Below are 13,995 nucleotides of genomic sequence, written 5' to 3'. Positions count from 1 at the left end.
AGCACACAGATCTGGTACTAAAAGGTGGAGCTGTGAACACTGCAGTCTGATTGGTCAGTAGAGGACGGTCACTCTGCTCAGGGCTGAGCTGTGTCTGGTTTTGAGGCTCATGTAACCACTGTTCATACTGTGGAGAGTTTTATTAGTAAACTGTAACTATAAAATGAAAGGATGTTTTGCTGCCTCTCACAGCAGCTGGAGTCTGAGAAAAAATAACTTCATTCACTGGGCCGACTGCCGGCAACTTTTAAGGTGGAACGTTAACTTGTAAGGTTACTCAATGCATGAGTTGATGACGTGAATCCATCAGCACACCTTAAATTTCACTGTGACAACTTTGACCATCACTTTAGTTTCTATATGACACACACTTTTAGTAATGACTTTAAAAATATAGATTAATTTGGAGCGGATTATGTGAAGGTCATATATTCTAATCCTCACTTCCTGTGGGCTACAGCAACACTAAACCCCTGAGCTTGCCTGAGAAGGACTAAATGCACAAAGCTGCTATTTTTAAATATCCCATGGAGAGAGACTCTCACTGCAGCCTGTTCTATTTTGTTCTGAAAATGTGGGCGTGCAGCCTCGTTCTGTGGACGATAAACCAGGTGCAGACTTCCATCTGTGTCACCGCTGATGAGGAAATACAGCGAGTGCTGGACAGAGCAGTGAGTGACAACAACCCCGCCCACATTTAAGAGGACTGTCTGAACACACCGAGGGTCTAGGTACCATGTCTGAAGGCTTACTGCTGGTTCAAAAGGTGCTGGACTGAAAGTGTTTGGTAGAAGCGGAGCTATTGTGTGCCTCTTGGATAACAGGTGAAACGTTGCCAAGAAACTCAAGCGAGTCCAGTTGCCTACGATGCAGCACTTACAATTTCCATGACCTGAATAACTGAGAATCTTCACCAACCAGCAACCAATCTGTATCCATCTGTAAAAAATGCCACCTCTGTGTTGCTATGTGCCAGCATGGATCAAAAAGCAAAAGGCATGTGAGGCCTTTATTTCTGAGGCATTTCTGGGTTTGAAAAGTATGAAAACAAGACTTGGTCAAATAGCTGTTGCGGTCCAGCCAGAAAGAAAGACACAGAAAAATCTGAATCGGCACAGCAAAAAATGTTTTTGAATATTTCCGAGTTTTGCATGAATACTGGCTGTGTCTGAAATCCCTCACCACTCACTACATACTCCATTATATGGTGCGGTCACCATTTTGTAGCGCCCTCCAAATGTATTATTATACCCTGTACAGTGGACTCAAAGTATCCCACAATGCACTGTGAAAGGTAGTGTACAACCGTCATTCAACAAGCAATTTTTTTGCCATGGAATAAACTGTTAGTTTCATACATAGTTTTCTATTTCATACTCCTATTCTTGCTTCCCATAATTCGAATATAAATTGTATGTATATAAAATATATGCTATTGTAAAATATTTCTGATTATGATTTTGATTCTGATGAATATATTCTGTCAGTCAGCCATTACACAATTCAACCTTAATTTCTGCTGAATGCCTCTGTGATTTAATGACACTTTGCATAATTATAGTGTGTGCCAAAGAAAGGCAAGCAAGCATATTACAGCATGAATTATGATCTTTTCTCTGAAGATGATTTTATTCAAGATACTAAACCCTCCTGCAGTCTGCACCGTATTTTTTGCTATAAAATTTTTTTTGCTGTAAAAAATACAATAAAATAAAATAAAGTAAAATAAAAATAAAATAAAATACATTTTAATTTAATTTAATTTAATTAAACTAAACTAAGCTAAATAAAATAAAATAAAATAAAATTAAATTAATAATTGATAGATTACTGTATGAATAAAAACAGGGACTTACTCATTAGCTTGAACACTTCTGTCCATTCAGAAGTTGTGATTATGGTTCAAACGTGGGCATAAACTGAAAGTCACATTCACAAAACATTAACAACGTGCAACAAATAATATATTCTCATATATAGTCGTTACTCAGTGGAACATACAGCATGCAGCTGTCAGTATGAACCGGTTCACTCTTGATTTGTGCGGCATGCCTGTGCCATTTAATGGTACTTTACATAGTGTGTGCCAAAAAAGGCAAGCGGGCATATCATATCATGAATTATGTCCTTTCCTCCAAAGACGATTCCTTCTGCACTCTGCACTTTATATTTACACATTTTTGAGATGCCCTGCTCAAACACAGTAAATAAAAGAACGTGCTCTTCATTCATTTTATAAAACTGGCCTCCTTGACCTGCGTTTGCAAACATCAACACAGAGCTGGCATCTCTTACAGATGAATAAGGACTGATTGCTGACTGAAGTGTTGTGCAAAGAGGTGTCACGTAGCTGCACTGAAGATTTATTACTGAGGTACAGTAATTTCTATCAGCTCTGAATAGCTTTGTTCTTTTTGTTTAATGCCGTTAATTCAATATTTATGAGATCTGTGCTGACTGTTGTGATAAATGAAAACCTGTGACACATCTGCAAGAGGGGACTTCTGCTGTGAGGAGGAGGTGATGATGAAGCTCAAGAGTCTTTTATTGTGTCTTAGCGATGGAGATAAACTGTGTAGTTGTGATCAGACACTTTCAGTTCAGGCCTGTGTGTATTTTTAAGATATGAAACCTAAATGTGTCCAAGCAAATGGGAGAAACTGTAAAATATAATTATATGTAATGATATGTAGTTTAAGGAGCTGTTAGTTCTGCTGATAAACTAAAAGGTGTCGTGTGCTGATAAATACCTGTGATATGAATGTGAGTTAATCAATGTGTAGTTATTAATTATAGTGAACAGCAACAGTGTTTGTTTACAGCAGTGCAAGAGTTGCTCCAGTGGGGCGGGGTGTGGCAGCTCTCTCCGCCAATCAGCATCGAGCTTCTCCCGAGAAAGCGCTGGAGAGGCGGGACTTGCGGCGCCATGAGCCAATCAGCGCCTACCTTCCTCAGCGCTGGGAGAAGTTAGCACTCGACTGCCAGTCTGGTCCGTAGCCACGATGGATGCAATACCATGCCTTCTGTTCGTCCTCCTGTTCGGGACAAGGGTACAAGAAAATAACGGTAAGTGTCCTCAAGCGGGAAACACTGAGTTGGGGTTGATATTTGTCGCGTGTTTCTCGGAAGTTACTCTCGCGGGTCCGAGCGGTGCCGCCAGAAACGCTCTTTGTTCAAGAAGCCTGAAGAAGCAGAGTGTGTCTAACTAAGATGGCGCAGGGTCGGCGGCCAGCCTGCTGCTGCCTGTCTGAGGAATGTTTATTGTCTGGGGGGGAAAAGGAGCACGGAGCTAAAAGTCACATCGGGCTCCAAAGGGCCGACGGCTGTAGCTCGGGAGCAAAGCTGGCCTCTGCTCGGCTACATTTCGGGCACAGCTTTGCGTTTGTGCTCTGCCAACAAAAGAGTCCCGAGGAGCGGTGCTCAGTTTGGCAAAAACAAAGTTGGCAGCATCACTAAGTCGATGTTTGCTTTTTGTCAAACACTGGTTGTTCATTTACTTTGCGGTCGGAGCGTGTCCCCGGGCAGCTCTCCTGGAGTTAAACTGTAGAAGTTAATGTTACCTGAATGCCTCTGTGTAGTTCACGGGTTACTGTTATCTCAACATCACGGTTGTAACTTAGTCATTATTCTCCTAACATCCCACGGCAGTGACGTGTAGCTCAGCGGGGTTTGTGTACAAGCTGTGGAGGAAAGTAGCCAGGTGAAGCCGTCACTGTTTCCTCCAGCTAGTATTTATGCTCGACTCTAAATGTCCCATCTGCATCCTCGTTAATGAGCAGTTGGAGATGTTAACTGGTGGTTTAACTTGCTATTTAATGCTCTGACACTGCAGCATCACGTTAGTCTGCTAGCTTTAAATCTGCTGCGAGCTGCAACAGAGTTTGGATATTTTTAGTCAAGGTTTGCAGCCGGGGGAATTATTACAGTGTCTCTCCTCAGCACAAACTCAAAATGTGGCAGATTTTAATGCAGCTTCGCCCCATTGAAGTCCTTAAACGCACCATCTAAACTGCACATCATTTACAAAACTCGACTTTGAGCATAGCTTTGCAGAGACAGTGACACAGTGTGTTTGCAGCTGAAATGATTAAAGCACTGTACATAGTCAGGAGTCTCCTAAAGATGGTGAGTCTTGTGTAATGGGGTGTTTATGGTCACAGATAAGCTGTATTGAATTGGATTCATCATTCACAGCCTCTGATTAGCGCTGCAACCATCCATGCTCAGTGCACTGAGGTTTTTATTTCTTATTCCTGCAACGGGAGCTGCGTCTCTTTGTTCCAGTGGTCAGCACATTGCAAACTGAGAAGCCTCTGTTTTATCATCGATAGCCGATAGTGTTTTCTTCCTATTGACTCACTGACTCACGCGTTTCCTTTGTGTGACATTCCTTTGTGTGTGTGTGGAGAGAGAGAGAGAGAGAGGGAGATGATGAGTGGAGGAGCATGCTTTTCAAACGGCATACATAAAGATCTCATCACAGCCTCCCCATGCCAAAATCAGGGTCGTGTCCTCATATACCCCGTCGCTGCCTCGGATGCAGGCTTGTTATTAAATTGATATGTTGGCTCAAGGACACACAGGAAGGGAGGGAATTCTGTCGTCTTTGTCCAGCAATGGGATTGTCATGGCGTGGGTCCATGGTCGGAGCTGCATCATTTACATCAGAAAAGAATCCAATATTTTACATGCAGTGGTGTGTTTATGTGTATAAACACAGAATCAGTGCAGCACATTTCAGATGAGTGAAATAAATAACCTAGGCTGCGTATCATATTTATAAACATCCACAGATGATTTAATCAAAGAGCACCAGGTGTTATTGACTCTCTAACGTGTCACGTTGCTGTTCGGCGTTCAGCACCACACCCCTGCAGCTCACACACACTTGCTTCAGCAGCAGCATTCACATACACAAAAGCACCCGCACACATCCGAGTGCTGGCAGCGGGCTAAATTGGGTGGTGTCACTATTACTCTCCTCATCCTACCAGCCTCAGTCATCCTCCCGCCTAATAGGCTCTGTCCTCGTGCTCTGTCACTAGTCGTCCCCCCTCGCTCCCTCAGCCCTCCCACCCTCCAGTTTCATTTGTCTGCTCCGAGTCTTGTGCTTCTCCCCTGCCCCCTCCAGGCGTAGTAAGTAAACGGGCCGCATTTAGCTGGAGTGGCTGGTCTAAAAGATGAGTGTTGTGTCAGCACTCTCAGACTAATGCAAGCCACGGTCGAGGGAAGGGCTGTAATGGTCTGTGTGTTTGTGCCCGACCATCGGGGTTCACGGTTTGGTGCACGTAGCCATACACACAGAATGCATGGTACGCAGATTGATGTGTATAATGCTGAGCTAAGTTCACAAGTACAAGCTCCACCTAGAAACTTTTATGCCGTTAGCAACATGTGCTGAGGTTAGCACAACAAGCTCATTGGCGCGCAAGTCAGCCACGCTACGGCAAGCCCAAATTTAATAGCAAAAGTAGAAGACCTGCCTGCGGGTTTGAGGCCATGAATTTGCATTTCCTATGATTGCAAAGACACGACACACCCTACTCTGCTATACTCTGCTTCTGATTGGCTCACCCTGACAGTGTTACCCAACCTTAACTAATCTCACTCCCCATGTCCAAAGACCCAGACACACCAAACTGACTCCAGAGACTTAAACGCCTCAAAAAATTGCACATGAACACACGGCTAAGACTGAAGCTGACCAACCAGCACGTTTCTGTGCCTGCGTTAGAGGCAATAACTTTCCACGCCAGCCGACGGCGGTAGTCTGTATTCTTCATTCAAACAAGGGAAACAGGAAGACCGTCTTGATGCTAGTTAGCCAGTTAGCACATGAACCACGCAATACAGTGTTGATAGATTCATGTTTACTGTGTGCCAGCGAACAACACAAACCATCATGAAATGTTCAATGGAGGCTAAAGAGAAGTAATCTGACCTTATGTAACAAGTTTGTTTCGACCTCACTCCCTCTGGATATTAGCGCTTCGTTTACTTTCCTCACTTCAGTGTCTTTTCTCGAAAAAAGACGGCAGTGGTGTGGGTTTTGGATGCTCAGTGAAGGCCCAACGTTCACCGATGGCTGACCAACATCTTGGGCCTTTAACCTGACCAATCAGAGGGAGAGTAGGGCGGCTCGTCCCTTTGCAATCCTAGGAAACATAAATTTCCTTCCCGGTCACCTACAACAGCAACGTAAAGAGAGTTGTGTAGAACAGGAGGACGGTGTGTCAGTGTTGCTCCACCGTTGAAGGTCTGCCAACGGAAACACATCCAACATGTTAACGCACATTCGACTGCATCACTCAGACGTGACAGTCAACACTCCTCCTAATGCACAAGCTTTAATTTTTTTCATCATTTTGTGTTTTTAATTTAGTAGAATAAGAGATGCTTTTCAGTTTTAAAGCCTATTGTGACCTGTTACCTTGAAAGTGTGTGTTCAGTGTTCTATAGAAGTGTTGCTTATTTTTCTAATTAAAATAGTTGACCTCAGTTGCCAGTGGGCAAAATGTCGCCTCAGTCCCCCGACAGAGGATTTTGTCTGTCTGCTCTGACACTGGCACTGCTGTCTGTTCATAATAGATTTAAATAAACGTATCCTCATGCATTTGGGTTTTTCTTCCCGCTGAACTGAACTTGCACTGATCCGTGACTTCAGTGTGCCGTTAAAGCCGTCCCAGTCTGTCCTGACTGTCCCAGACAACAGAGGATGTGACGGATCGCTTTGGGATGTCGTGTTTTTTGGCTCCTCTTGCTCTGGTGTTGCTACTGGTCATGAAATTGCCTGGTAACTTTTATTTTAGGGACATATATCCAACAGTGTGTCCCACTTAGGATGCTGCAAAGTGTACACTCTAACAAAGATGGTGCAATGTTTTGGCAGTTTGAATGCAAGAAAGGAACAGGAAGTGACACGTGCAGAAACTGCAACGAAGTGCGTCACAGTCATGGGAAACACTTTTCTCATTTCTAGTGTCACTTTTCCTCAAAAAGTTAGTCCAGTGTTTTTCAAGAGATGCATCACTTAATTTAATCTCCTCTTTTTTTTTTATTGTGTGTTAACATGTGCTGTAGTAACCCAACAACGATCAGGTTATTGGTGAATCACTGTCAGGTGTTGTGGTTGTAAACATGTCCCAGAAAGCCAGATGGGCCCTTATTCCAGTTTTGGGATACGCCACCTGAAGTATTAAACTTAAAACTGAAGGGATTAGGCAATTAATCGATTAGTTAGTTGACGTACATTTACCTGGCAGCTCATTTGTTAATTAAATCTCCAGTTTCCGGCAGCATTTTTTACACTTAATAGTAAACTGAATGTTAAGGATGCACCTAGCCTTGCGTCACCAGGCTCTTCACGTACGACGAGGAGCCTGGTTTTCATTCACTCTGAATTTTGTCTGGATTCTGGTCCCGGTCTAGAGAGCGGATCCGGAATTCACCAAATTCACCAAAGTAAAAGTGTTCACCAAAGTAAAACTTTAAATTCTGGCGCACCATCGATTTACAATAAAAGAAAAAGGTTAACTTAATGGCTTGGGGCTTTTCTTGTAAATTATATTCTTTAAATTAAAACGTTTCACTGCATTTTTATTAGGTTGGTACTTTTATTTTGACGGAAAGGTGCATCCATCGAATTCCGGATCCTGTCTCTCTCGCCCTGGTTCCGGTTCCTTACCAAAACGGCCACTAAACGGCCCCAGACTAGGATGCACCATATGACTTTTTTGCAGACTATGCCAATATGTAACAACTCATGACGGATAACTGATACCGATATCCACATATCCACTTCTTTCCCACCTAATTTTGAAGTTTCTTTTGTAGTCTCAGGTACGATCATATTCGGGTGATGGTTTACATGAGCACAGAGAAATCAGGTTATTCATATTTCCCGTACACATCCCAGTTTCTTTCAGAGTATTCCAGCATTGTATTCAGGTTTCTCATAACCGAAATGTGGTGTTTACATGCCCAAAAGCCTGACCATAAACTCATAACAACATGTCCATGTGACCTCACTTACAGTGATTGAGTTTTGTGATTGATTATTTGAGAAAAGAATCAGCAGACTGATCTGTGATGAAAATAAGTCGCAACCCAACTCCACTTCTTCTGATAATATAAAGTTTCAGGTGTATCGTCACTCTTTGTTTTCTGTTCCTGGTGACCGCATGCATCGATTCAAGCAGCCAGAAACCAAATATTTTGTTTATGAATCAGGTATCTCAGTCAGTGTAGACATGAATGGCTGAGATGTTGAATCGGGCAGGTTTTTCATCTTCAAGTTAAATGTCATGTCCCACATACGATTAAAACAAAGGCGCTAACGTACGTGTTAATTCATTCATCGTGTGTATCGTGGCCCGACTAAAAACCCTGCATTTTTCGTCGCATACTGTCTTTTTGAAGCGTCTCTTTTTTGTCTTTCTCCAGTAGCATTCAGAGTGAAGTTAGCAGTAGTTTAAAGTGTCAGCTGGGGATCACGGCCAGTCACTGCTACTTTGAAATGTATTATTAATGCAGTAAGATTCATTGAATCCTCCGGAGATGTTACTGTACGCTGAAACTGCAAAGGAAAGTGACTGATTGATGCAGCTAAAAGTGGTCTGTAGCCTGAGTAATTGAAACCAGAGGGTTTTCTCCTTCAGAAAAACAGCAACAAATCAGGAAGGAATATTTTTCAGTGAGGTAACGGTCAGGGGATTTTTCATCAAGGCCACTGTGGGAGCTCTGCTTTCTCTTTTCTGTATGTTGTGTTTTTTATCTTGATACTGTAAAAATCCCACAGAGACTGCAGAGAGTCCATCTTTTGCACTTACTTTCATCTGCACCATATTCTCCCGAGCTGCTGGGGGCCGTTTCTGTGTCTGTTTTGTGTCGTACAAAAATGCTTGTGTAGCGTTGTTTTTCTGGGTGTTGTGTGCTGCTGCTGTCAGTACTCGCGGTGGAGGAATGCCAGGCATGCGGGTGACCCTGGACGCCCGTTGTCCCGGCCCAAGGAACCACGACTAATTTGAGAGGTTGTAGCCATGCCAGTGACCATCGGATTCAAAGGCACCAACGCGTTAATGAATGGCCCCCCACTCTGCTCTCCTTCATGGGGAGGCCAGGGAATCACAAGCTGTACTGCTGATTCTATAGGGGTGGGAATCTCTGGGAACATCACGATGCGATTTGATCCTGTGGTTTCTAATCTGATTCAAATTCTTGATTTAGTGAAGAGAAAAAGGGCGCACAGATTTCCGTCTCCTGCTCCGGTATCGTGTGTGCCACTGAAATATGAAGCATAAATGGCAATTAATATAAATGGTCTGCACCCTTTTTATTTTAAAAATCATGAAGTAATTAATTTAAAGCACCTCACAGTAAGAGAAAATACAGCGAGGAGCAGGCGGAGCTGCTCTGTGTTGTTATTAACGTTATGCCTCCAGCAGTGGAGAGCAGCCTTTCTGCTGCACTGAGCGGACGCAGGGTTTTCAAGGCCAAGCTCAGCACAGTTATGTTTTTCTCCCCTGTCATTTTTGTCAGGCTTGAATTGATCAGCCATCGATCAATATATGAAAATAGTTTAGTTTCAGACTTTGCTGTGGCCTCTTTGAGATTGTATTCAGCATAATAGTACCTTATTATCAAAGTAAAATGAAGTGAAACAAATGTATACGTGGCACAAAAAGGCAGTTTAGATTTTGACCGTTACAAAATATGCTTGGCTGATGGATTTTTTTCTGTAGCAGTCCCCTTGGCTGGTGAGTCAACATGTGCGTCCAAGAGCCGACGCTGTAACCTCCCCAGAAATGTTAGTACGTGTTGCGTCGAGGCAGGCGTCCTATGTTTATAAGCTGAAAACCATTTCCGAACAAATCTTGTATTTACTTTAATTTCACAGATAAGAAACAATAAATTGTGAAGACAATAAAGCCTCCACAAAAATAGCATTTTAAGTCTTGTGTGTGATTTATCCTGGCTTCATATGAGCAGAGGAAATCCCTGCTAGCTGCTAGACTAATTTATACAATGTAAAATGCCATAGGCTTGTGCTAATAACGTTAGCATGTTGTATTTGTTTGGAAAACGTGTTTAGTATCAGACAGTTGTTTTGTCAGTGAACCTTGTGAGCTGTAATGGAGCTGAATTTTGTAACGATGCCTTTGTTAAATGTTGCTGTTGTCCCTGGCTTCATATGAGTAGAAGAAAAGTCAGCTAGCTGCTAGGCTAATTTATACAATGTAAAATGCCACAGGCTTGTGCTAATAACATTAGCATGTTGTATTTGTGGGGAAAATGTGTCCAGATAAAGACAAGTGTTTGTCTGTGAATGCTGCGAGTTATAGTGAAGCTGATTTGTGTACTTGTGTTTGAAAGTGTCTCTATTAAGCCATGTTTAATGTGTGTTTAATGTGTGTTTAGCTTTGTTCACTATAAATGAGTATTAGGCGAAGGTAAATTATAATTTCCTCATGATGTGTTTAATGTAATCCTGTAAAATGTAGTTTTTGGGGAGAAACTTAATACAGTTGTTTTCAGGGGAAATTTGTTGATGCTTTCACAACAATATAAAACAGATATTAGTGAGGGAGTTATGATATACATAATAAAAAGCAATTATTTATTTTTTATCAAGTGAAAGGTTGTTTCATAAATTTGTATGATTGAATTTGGGCCCAGGTGGTGTAATGAAGGGCTTAATTAATTAGTTCAGTTATTGTTTTATAGTGTTCATGTCTTTGTTTCCCTGGCACAGAAACAGGAATAAATAACAACAAAAACAAAGCAGACATCAGTGTAAAAACACAGGTATCAGCTTTGGGACAAACTGTCATTTTAAAAGTCGGTATCAGCCTGGAATTTCAAAATCGGTACACCAGTATTTCCTGGTGTACTGTCTGTGCTGCATGTGCTGAATGCACCGACTTAAAGCTCAGTGATGTATTATTGTACTTGTGAGCTCAGTGATGTGAGACGGGGCAGCAACAAAGAGAAGTCGCTGGAACATTTCTTTTCTAGATTTGGATTTGTGTCAGAAAAAGTGTCCCTGTCTCAGACATGAGGGCCGAAGCTCTCAACCAAACTATAGCACAGGATGTGACCCTGCGTGAACTCGTTTGCTCAAATGAAGCGTATTTCACTGAATGTCATCATGCGGCTAAGTGTGATGCATTTGTGCAACAGTTTCAGTTAAGTGGCTTCATACTGAAAAGAGCCCTCTAAGGATAAAGGCATATAGTTAGCCAGTTTCTGTATTTGTATTGATTCCGTGAGCGTTCTAATTTTTGTGGCTTTTCAGGCCGTTTAAAGGACAGCCAACAATGTTCTGCAGGTGTTGCAGACATTCAGCCCAAAATGTTGTCAGTGTCTTTCAAAACTCAGACAGCTCTGCACAGAGGTGAAGGGTGCAACCTTGAGTTCAAAGTCCCAATATTGCTTTAAAAGAATCTTCCACAGGGTGATTTGTAATCCAGACACATACTCACAGTGGGATCTCGTATGCCAGCTCCCAAACTAATGTAGAGGTTACAGCTGAGATTGATTGCTGAATGACTCAGGTTATTACAGTAAGTTTAAATGCGTTCTTTAATTTCTTACACTAAGCTGATTCATGTTAAATTAGCGATGGAGGCGACTCTCTTAGATCGGCATGGTTTCGTTTATCTCTTTAGTTTCATACATGAAGAGAATCAGGAGCCGACAGCACCACTGTAGAGCAGAGCAAAAGAAACACCAAGTGCATTAATGTCAACAGCAGCTTTCAGAATTTCTTTCCTCTTGATAAAGTGGTCAGACAGACAGACAGACAGACAGACAGACAATCACTGCCACCATTTTCCTCCACTTTTAATTTAACAGCTCTAGCTGAAGGCGGTCCATTCCATTAACTTCTCTGGTGCTCTCCTCCCCTGCCTCCTCCACTATCCCTGCTTCAGGGCTTCTCTCTGTACGTGTGTGTGTGTGTGTGTGTGTCTGTATATGTGCGCCTGCCTGCCTTGGAAGTGACGTAGTCATTTATCTGAGACTGCCCCGCTGCCTGCTGGGCCTGTTCAGCTTCAACCGTGCTGTGTAATGTGCTGTGTGTTCTCCCACCTCCCTCACCACCTGCCTGCAGGACATCATGTGTTGGATGAGCAGCAGCTTTTTGAAGCATCCACGTCCCACACATCAGCATCGATAACTTCCCCGTACCCTTTCCCCGCCAAGTCGAGAGAGTCATTCTGGCCATCACTCTTTCATTCGAACTCACGTCACGTTATCACGATATTTGCAATATTTCGACTTGTTGATATTATGACATCATACTGTTACCCATGGCAACAACGAGCATGGCTGGAAGCAAAATATTTCCGACCCTGCAGTAGTTCCAAAGAGGAACCGCTTTGTGGCGTCGCTCTGCTGATAACAACCGGTGGACGATTGATTGGAGAGCCTGTAGTATGTTCGAGTTTGGGTGAAATGGAGCTTGTGAGAACTTGGCCCAAGTCCAAGACAATTATAACCGAACCTGACAGACTTTCTGATTGTTAAGTCCGAACCCGACCCGAGCCTGACGCAGTTTGTTACCTGACGTAGTTATTATGGACAGTGTGTAAATGACCATCAGAAGGCTGCTGTTACACACATTCAAACACAACTCGCACAGCAGCGCAACACGGCACAGTACACACTGTTGCGTTCAGGCGTTGTCACGTAAAAAACAAATTCCAGCACTTGAATAGTCCACAGCAGCATGTCAACTGGGCCGAACCCAAACAAAATGTTTGATTTGTTATCTGATTACTAGCCACGCACTGGTCCATACATGTAATCCTAATTAACCAAAGCGCTCTCTGTGTGCTCGGTTCTCACCAAAACTGCCATAGAATCCAATTGAACTGGTCACCGTTCGTTTGGTCAGCAAATCTGCTGTGTCTGTACTGTGTTCTGGTGTCATTTAGGAGCACACTTCGGCTCCGCTGCTGTCTGTATCGGATCGCACACAATCTACAGATGTGTTCACATGTGCGTGTGAATGCTCCAACTTTTGCGGCACCGTTTACAGTACAGGATGTCAGCTGATGTGCTAAAATATCACTTGCTGACTGCTCACCAGAGGGAACTTATTCTCATGCTGACACTGTGGTGATGAGCTGCTCAATATATTGTAATCGCTCTGCTTCAGATTTTGGTTCGGCATCTTCTTTAAGTTTCTATTCAGCCCTGAAACCTCATTATATCCATGAAATCTACTTTGTTCTTCTATCAGGCCCTTTGGCTGGTGAGTCAAGAAGTTAATTTTGGACGCTGCGCATTAAGGAGCGAAGATGAAGTCATTTAAAGTTCCTGTGTCGTCTTTCGGCTTGTCTCAGTGAGCAGAGATTGAAAAGGGAAGCCACACGTTTGTTTGTCGGTGAAACCCACCAGCTGCACCACCAGATGACTGAGAAACAAACTGAAGGCTGGAAGAGGAAGAATAAACAAAGGAGAACCTTCCTAGGGTGTGTAAAGGGATGCTGTTGTACCTGCAGTTCTGCATCCATCGACATGTCACAGTATATCATGATATCTGGTTCTCAGGTGCATCTGTGTTGGAGAGTGTTCTCAGAAACGCCCGATTTGGGGCGGTGTGGACCACACACAGGTGTAAACCAGGCCGTCCTGTATGAGGTGCCGTAACAATGAGCTGGAGCATCCTTTCTGTTGGAGTGTGTTCGGCTCATATTGAAGCAGAGGCTCATTGTGACAGACACAGCCTTGCCCTGTCTTGCTGGCAGCTTCGTAAGGAGAGAGAGGCTGTACAGTAAAGTTGTCTGTGTTAGGAAACAGTGAAGAGAGAGGACATTTGGGAAATGATGAGGCCGATTGTTTTGTTGGACTCCTTGATCAAGGACTCTGCTTTGAACTCTGTCTATCGTAACTGACTGTGCGTGTATGATTGTGGGGGTGTGTGTGTGCATGGTGTCTGGATGGAGCAGCTGGCAGGGTGCTGGCTGTCTAACCTTTAGATCAGGCTGCTGC

At 43.2% G+C, this 13,995-nt stretch overlaps 1 protein-coding gene across 1 annotated transcript in view; it reads left to right on the top strand.

Moving 5' to 3' along the window:
• The first annotated feature begins 2,961 nt into the window (after window positions 1–2,961).
• Window positions 2,962–13,995, top strand: part of tgfbr1b (transforming growth factor, beta receptor 1 b) — a 90,491-nt gene continuing 79,457 nt past the window's right edge. Inside the window, exon 1 of the mRNA XM_033639338.2 lies at window positions 2,962–3,066. Within this exon, the coding sequence (XP_033495229.1) occupies window positions 3,003–3,066 (64 nt within the window). The 5' untranslated portion in view covers window positions 2,962–3,002. The remainder of the gene's footprint in view (window positions 3,067–13,995) is intronic.

The sequence above is a fragment of the Epinephelus lanceolatus genome, chromosome 20 (genome assembly GCF_041903045.1).
Source record: "Epinephelus lanceolatus isolate andai-2023 chromosome 20, ASM4190304v1, whole genome shotgun sequence".
Lineage (NCBI taxonomy): Eukaryota > Metazoa > Chordata > Actinopteri > Perciformes > Serranidae > Epinephelus > Epinephelus lanceolatus.
This window is presented reverse-complemented; position numbering and strand designations above follow the sequence as displayed.